This window comes from Betta splendens, chromosome 4, assembly GCF_900634795.4.
Source record: "Betta splendens chromosome 4, fBetSpl5.4, whole genome shotgun sequence".
Taxonomy (NCBI): Eukaryota; Metazoa; Chordata; class Actinopteri; order Anabantiformes; family Osphronemidae; genus Betta; species Betta splendens.
In genome coordinates this window covers 26,668,689-26,676,221 of record NC_040884.2, presented here as the reverse complement: position 1 = coordinate 26,676,221, position 7,533 = coordinate 26,668,689, and the positions used below count along the sequence as shown (strand labels likewise).

The 7,533-nt window shown below is 47.3% G+C and overlaps 1 protein-coding gene across 2 annotated transcripts in view; it reads left to right on the top strand.

Moving 5' to 3' along the window:
* fam20b (FAM20B glycosaminoglycan xylosylkinase) overlaps window positions 1-4,709 on the top strand; it is an 8,908-nt gene extending 4,199 nt beyond the window's left edge. Inside the window, exons 6-9 of one of the 2 annotated variants that reach the window (XM_029148557.3) lie at window positions 1,906-2,077; window positions 2,543-2,734; window positions 3,716-3,775; window positions 3,857-4,709. In XM_029148557.3, the coding sequence (XP_029004390.1) occupies window positions 1,906-2,077; window positions 2,543-2,734; window positions 3,716-3,775; window positions 3,857-4,088 (656 nt within the window). In that variant the 3' untranslated portion in view covers window positions 4,089-4,709. The other variant, XM_055508637.1, reaches the window with a different exon arrangement.
* The last annotated feature ends 2,824 nt before the right edge of the window (window positions 4,710-7,533 follow it).

Below are 7,533 nucleotides of genomic sequence, written 5' to 3'. Positions count from 1 at the left end.
ACCCCCTCACACAGATCTTACTTCATCAGTAGTGACATCTCACTATTGTTCTTCTAATTATTGATTATTATTCTTTTTTAAATTGTCATTACTGAAGGAAGGTGTTTGAGATTTTAGACAGAGCTGAAGTTCCCTCTAGAGTTTAATATCACCCCATGTTTCTGTTTTGTCTTCGAGGTCAGTATTTCTAATGATGTTTCCTTAAATCGAATCACTGTTTTTGAAGTTAGGAAGTCTGTTCAAACTAAGCAACACTATGAGTTAATCTATTTATTTATTGTTCTCACTGTCTATATAGTTCTGTGTGGTTGTGGCACATACCCTTGTAGGTCTGACTTTCTTGTTGGCGTATTTCTAAACCGGTTCATGACTTCAACCTTGCACTGATATAAGGTGTACATAACCGTGGCACTGCGGCGGCTGAAGCGGTTGGAGTTTTCTGATCAGGCGTCTGATTGCGTCACCTTCGCCTAGTGAGCGGTGTTGCACAGGTTACGAGAATAAGGCTGCCTGGGCATTAAGTGTGACACCATGTGTGAGCGTACCGGGAGGTGGAGCTGTGCCGTCACACCTCTGCGTGCGCGAGGGATGGTGAGTGCTGGAGCCGTGCTGCGGCGCGGCTCGGGCCGTGGGGGTTTCTCCTTGCCCCATTGCTCTGTGACTTACCGCATATCAGTGCTCATCTTAACGTGAGTCAGCTCTGTAATGGCCTTTGCCACTGTGGTTTACAGCGGGTGGCCTGAACGCCAGCTACTAAAACAGCTACACACACATGTCATTCATGTCTCCACACTGGTATTTAAAACACAAAAGGCCCTTAGCTTTAGCGTCAACCAGTCACATGTGAGGTTTTGGATTATAACACTGTAAGGTTGCTGTCATTACCACAATGAAGCCACGAGGGAGTTGGATCTGAGTTTGATGGTGCTGAACATAAACACTGTTAGAACACGACACCTTAAAAGCGTTCACAGCAGCGACCCTCCATCTTCCCCCATCCACCCCCCCCCCCGTCCCCCGTCCCCCCAGTGCTCCCTCCTACACTTCCTCACATTCCTCACTGTCACGTCTCTGACATAACACGAGCCTAACAGCACAGGCAGTGATATTTAACAGGGGACTGATATAGTGCCGCATCATTGTGACTGTACAGTATAACAGCTCATACAGAACCCCAGCAGTGTTTCATACTGTAAATGTAGTAGACATACGTTGGTTTTAACTGTGTTAGAAGCCTCTCGAATGACTAAGAGTTCAAATCAGGTTTGTTTGAGCCAACTCAGAGCTGAGGTCTGAAGAAGTCAGTGTGAGACGTGAGTAGAAAGTACAGGACAGATCAGAGTAGGGGGAAAAGTACAGCAAATATTAACAAACCCCTGGCTCGTCCTGGATCTGCATGAAATAAACTGTCTGATTAATGCACAACGTGTATCAGTTGCAGCGTATGTAACAACATGACTCGGGTCCCAGCTGAAGGGCATTCATTTACCTGTGACTGGGGCAGTGTGTTGACCTTAAAGCACCTTATGGCAAACTAGTCATAGGTAGGTATGAAGCAGTTTCACAGTACATCATGGTGAAATTCCCAGAGCTGGTAATTACTGTGAATTCCTAGAATCATATTATTTCTGGCTCCTAAAACATTTCAATACTGTCTTTGAGGGAAGTGCAGGAGGGTTAATGAGCTGCAGTAATGGACCTGGATGACCAGGCAACGTTCTCAACCAGCAGGCGCTTTCCGTTCACAATATCAGCTAATGTTTAAAGTGAATAAATAAGAGCGCTACGTTTTCTCCCGTGTTCATCGGGCGTCTTCCTAATGTTCCTTTCTGTTATTTTTCCCTTTTCCGAATTATCTGTGGGGTCGCCTGACATTTTCTTACCGACTGTCTGTTTTCTCCGTAGGTAATAACACGTGTTTCTATGGGAAGTGTTATTACTGTCGGGAGAGCGAACCGGCGTGTGCAGAGGGAGAGACGATGGAGGGGTCATTAACCCTTTGGCTGCCGGACGTGTGGCCACTGCAGAAACACAGACACCCCTGGGGTCGCACCTACCGAGAGGGGAAACTGGCCAGGTGAGCCCTGATTAGCACCCACGTCTATCAGAAACGGATCCTGGCGTGTGTTCCCTCAGTATAAATACAAGAACAGAAATGAACAGTATTCAATATCTGATGCTTTTAGTAGAGAGCCCTCGTTTTAATGGTTAGCCTTTAGTTCAGCCCAGCAGATTTGGTGTGTGCACATTTCTTTCACGCTGTCATCGTCCGTTGGTTGTGCCATCAAGTAATTGCTGGCAAATATTTACTTGCCACCTGGTTGAACTGGCAGAGCAGGATCTGCGTAGTTGTACTGGTAGGTGGCATTTTATTAACCCACGCCAGACTTTTGCTTGTTAGAATTCAAAGATGCAGAGATCTAGGACTGCACCATTACAATAAAATGATGAGAATGTCTTTGTGTCACTCACTCACGCAGACGAGCATGGCTGGAGATTCAAACCCACAGGGTGTGTGTCTGTGTGTGTGTCGATTATCCAGGTGGGAGTATGATGAGAGTTACTGCGAGGCAGTAAAGAAAATGCCCCCGTATGATGCAGGGCCCAGGCTGCTCGACGTCATTGACACGGCCGTGTTTGATTATCTCATCGGCAACGCCGACCGCCATCACTATGAGAGCTTCCAGGACGACGGCGGCGCCAGCATGCTGATCCTGCTGGACAACGCCAAGAGGTGAGGTCCCAGCCGGCAGTCTGTGATTTAGTTAACACGTCAACCCACGTGTTTGGTTAAATGCAGCCCGTTGACTTCTTCTTGAGTTCTATTTGAAATCAATGTTTGTTTTCTTTTTCTTTTACAGCCTGTTGTGGAACTTTCCGTCTGTTTTCTTGAATTAGCTTAAACCCAACTTGAAGCTTAGTCAATGTGTCACTTCCATTAAGTCAGAACGTGTGAAAATCCTTCCTTGAAGTGATTTAGTTTTGCATATAGAAGCGCTGCAGTGGAAAGTTTGTCGTCCTAACATTACAGTTTTACAAATGAGGTTGAGATCTGTAATCAGGATGTAATGATTTTATGCTTTGTATTGAGTCCAATGATTGACTGGAAAAGTTCATATTTTACAGTAATTGTCTAGTCATCATTAGTTTCAACATTTTCTTTCCACAAAAAAGCAGCTGTCTGTCTGCAGCTGGTTCTTTCACAACGCTGCTAACTTCCTAACTGAGCCCTGTGTGTGTGTGTGTGTGTGTGTGCGCGCGCGTTGTGCGCGCGTGTGTGTGTGTGTGTTTGTGTGCGCGTGTCTTTGTGTGCGCACGTGTCTTTGTGCAGGAGCGCCGCACGTCTTTTTACGCGAATGGGGACGTTGAAAGGAGGGAGTAACTGGAAGGAGAGCGTTCATCATCTGCTCTTTATCTTCTATTTTTCACATGATCAGCAGCCTTAGAAGTCAAGTGTGTGTGCTCCATGCAAACATTCCATGTTTCCCACCTCCTCAGTCAGATATTGATAAGTCATCAGGGCAGATGAAACTTATCACAAGCCCGTATCTAGTACACGTCCCTGAAACAGGAGCTCTCTGCCTCTGTCTGTCGGGAGCGGAGCTCGCCATCGTTGCTGCTGAGTGTGTCCAGTCCAGTGTCCTGACGCGTGTACAGAGACAGGCCTCTGGCTGCGGTGCCTTAACGTCATTCCTTTTGTTCCTCGTCTCCTTAGCTTTGGGAATGCGGCCCTGGACGAGCGCAGCATCCTGGCTCCCCTCTACCAGTGCTGCATGTGAGTGTTTAGACGCCGCCGCCTCTGAATGCGTCTGGTGGCGATGGCCGTGTGTGATTTTGCCCTGTTGCTCTCCACCAGGCTGCGCGTGTCCACGTGGAACCGGTTGAACCTCCTGAGGGGCGGGGCCCTGAGCTCCGCCATGCGGCAGGCGCTCGCCTTCGATCCCATCCAGCCGGTCCTGACCGAGCCGCACCTCGCCGCCCTGGACCGCCGCCTGTCGGGGGTCCTGGCGACCGTCAAGCAGTGCATGGAGGCGCAGGGACCCGACAACACGCTCATAGAGGACCGGATGAACCTCCCGCACCCGTAGAACGGGACACGGCCAGAACTTCATAGCCGGAGTCTGGAGGGAGTTGACTGAGCGAACGGATCAGCTCGTGTGTGAAGGGAAGAGACTGACAGGGTGGAACAAAGACTCTAATTCCTCCTCCCTCATCCCGCTCTCGCTTGTCACGCTGACAAAGAGGAATTACTGCATTGAGAATGTGCCGGGGCACATCCAGATATAAACTTTGTCTCAGGACTGTTGTGCCCCATCAGACAGTATCTACTGTTAGAACTGCTCGGTCTACTCCTGCTGGCTGTGATGACGCTCCGGCCTTGTGCTGGATCCTCCCCCCCAGGCGCCGGGGGGCAGAGGAGGAAGAAGAAGAAGAAATGTACAGAAATGTTGATTCCAATAGAGTGAACCAAATTCCTTTTTCCTTGAACTGAATTTAAATTAAGATTGAAAGGAGCAACCCCGATCCCTCAGTGTGTACATATTTAACTAAATAGTAACATAGAATTATGACATGACAGATTATAAATATGTGGATTATAATATTAAATAGACTCCAAGGTGCGTGTATGTGAGTGTGTGCATAGAATAAGGACTTGAAGTGAGGGGTGTGTGGGTTCGTCTGCAGCATTAAACTCTGATCTGATTGTTTTCCGTATGCGCTGCTTTCATTGAAACTACATGTTCGTGTCCAGAGGGACTTTCACTCCACTCTTACTTTTAGTGGCTCATATGCTTTTTCTTTTAGTCAGATTAAATCTTGCCTGCCTTCCAGGTCATATCTGGAAAAACAGTGGTTACAGTTAACATTCAGTTTATAATAAGTTGATTCACTTTTCATATCTGACTTTCAGTAAAAGTGTTTTCTCTTTTCTCACATTTGAATCATCCTTCCTGCCCTAATTTTGGCTCAAATTTAAGGCGACTGTTCAGTCACATTTTAGTCACATTTTAGTCTGTGAGCTTATAAATGACTGACCATCAGTTTAGGTTTTGCCAATAGTTGAGATTGTCGCTCAGATCTGTGTTCTGTAATCTCATTCTGAATGTGTGTTTGCTGGTGTTGCAGGTGCTTCAGTTAGTTATCTGATGTAAATGGAGGATTCAGTGTTGGCACCACATCATACCGATAGAGTCATCGTTTTTGTGTTTTTTTTTACCCAGAGCTTGATGTGACACTGGGGAGATTTTGAGAGTTTCAGTGGTTTTGCACACCTGTGAGCAAGTCGCCAGCATCCAGCTGAGTTCAGATGCCCTGTGGAGCCTCTGAGCAGCTGCCGGTGACTAAGCTAAAAGCAGCTGCAACCGGCCTGAACACGATCCACATGCTTTGACAGCAGCGTCAGCACATTGTGGACTGTGGCACCGCGGCACGAGGGCGCCGGCGACCGCCTTCGCTGACGACGTCTGGAAGTGGCGTCACAGCAGCCGGGACGTTTTTGTGACGTTTAACATCCATATATCAGCTGCATATGTAGAAATATTCAAACAAAGCGCAGCATCCCCATCCAGCAGAAGGACAAAGGAGATTTTTTTCGTGTCCATATTGAAGGCAGCAGTTAGTGGATGTAGGAAGTTTTTTTTAACACTTTATATTTTGATGTTAGAAGAAAGAAGCCCAGTTGCCATGACTCATTTTCCAGACATTGAAAAAGGATGTGTGTGGGTTGTAGAAGATGAACCTGATAACATTCAAACTTTCCTCATCCTTCCTCTTCATGTCTGACAGTTGACATTGAAATACCCGGCCCTTCCAACAGAACCTTTATCCCCTCAATCATCTTATAACTGGACCCGCTTCTGGTGGCGGGTTTCCCCATCTGAGCATGTGCTTCACCACTTATCGCTTGACATTTGTCCATCCGTGTCATTAGATCTCTCACGGTGACAGCATTTTCATGCCTTTCCCTCCTCTGTGACTGAATGTGTTGCTTGCTGAAGCCGCAGAGTGAAACGCATTGTGACATGGTCTGGTCTGTGCGTGCCACAGACCAGACCATGCAGCGGCACCTGTTTCGTTGAGGCTAAGCAGGTGTTTTGTTGGAACATGTACCAACACACTGAAACTCTGATAAAAACCACAGTGTTGTTTTTTTGTTGTTTTTTTAACCACGCTGAGACTTGTTGGGTCATGTCAGGGTGAATATAGGCATGATGGGTTCATGTACTGTACAGTGTTATTATCAGTTATTGATCCTGTTGGTCCACCATCACTTATACAGCACTTATTGACACTAAATGTCCCTCTAGCATTGCTCATGTCCCCTTCAGTGGCCGGTGTGGCAGCAGGCAGGAGACGTCCACCTGCACCAACCCAATCCCAGCGCTTTCTCCACACAGGAACCATGAGCTGTGGGAAATTAATACAGGGATGCAAAACATGACACAAGGTGCGTTGTCCCACTATGAGTATCACATGCTCCTGTCGTGACCCTGTGACGCTGATGGCACGCTATGGAAATGTTGGCTTTAGCTTCAGTTACCTTGGTAAGGTCCACGTTGGAGAAAGTTGACACAGATATGAGGATAATTGTATTTAACATTTCCATTTGTATGTACTTTTGCTGCCTTATATTCTGATATTGTGTCTGAATGTCCAACTATGGTATTCTTGGACATTTTGGTTATTTATTTGCCCCCCCCCCTCTCTCTCAATATGTAGCAACCATAAGCTACATATTTAATAATTGCATTGATTTCCACATATTTAATAGTGCATTTATTTCCAGTGTAGAACGTGCTCAGACCTGGGTTCTAGTTGATCTATTAGAAGGAGCGTGCTCAGTCTTTCCTCCAGCTTTTGAAGTGTTTCTCAAAATCAAAAGAAAAAATGTTTAGTTACATAACCTCATCGAAAGGAAGCGAAACTGTCCAGACTCCTTAAAGTTCTCATTTTTGCCTGCTGGATCATGTTCCCGCATGCTGCACACACTGATTCATTGTTTCATGCATCACAGTCTCACAAAACGACCTAATGTCGAACCGTGCCCTTGTTTCCCAGAAACAGGTCGTGCCCCCTGCTTCCTCGGTGCGTTCACATGACTTTCACACCCCCTGATGAATATTATGGGAACAGTGATTGCGATTGAAGCTCATACGTGTTGTGGGAGGTTTCAATCGCCTCGGTTTGTGAGGCAGCATCTCATCTCAGACTCTGTCACCTTCGACCAATCAGCTTTCGGTGCGCTGGTTTCCTTCTCCTCTCTCTCTCTCTCTCTCTCTCTCTCTCACTCACTCACTCACGCTGCGTGTGTGTGTGTGTGTGTGTGCGCGCGCGCGCACGGGCGCGCTGCAACCCCCCCACCCACACGAAGACACATAGAAAATAAAGCGCAGATCATGATCGCTCTCCTTCCAGTTACTCCCCTCCTTTCAACTTGCCCATTCGCGTAAAAAGCCGCGCGGCGCTCCTGCACGGCGCTCACTGCGATGATGGACGGGAGGAGGATGGATCTTGAGGGAGGCCGCGTGCTGC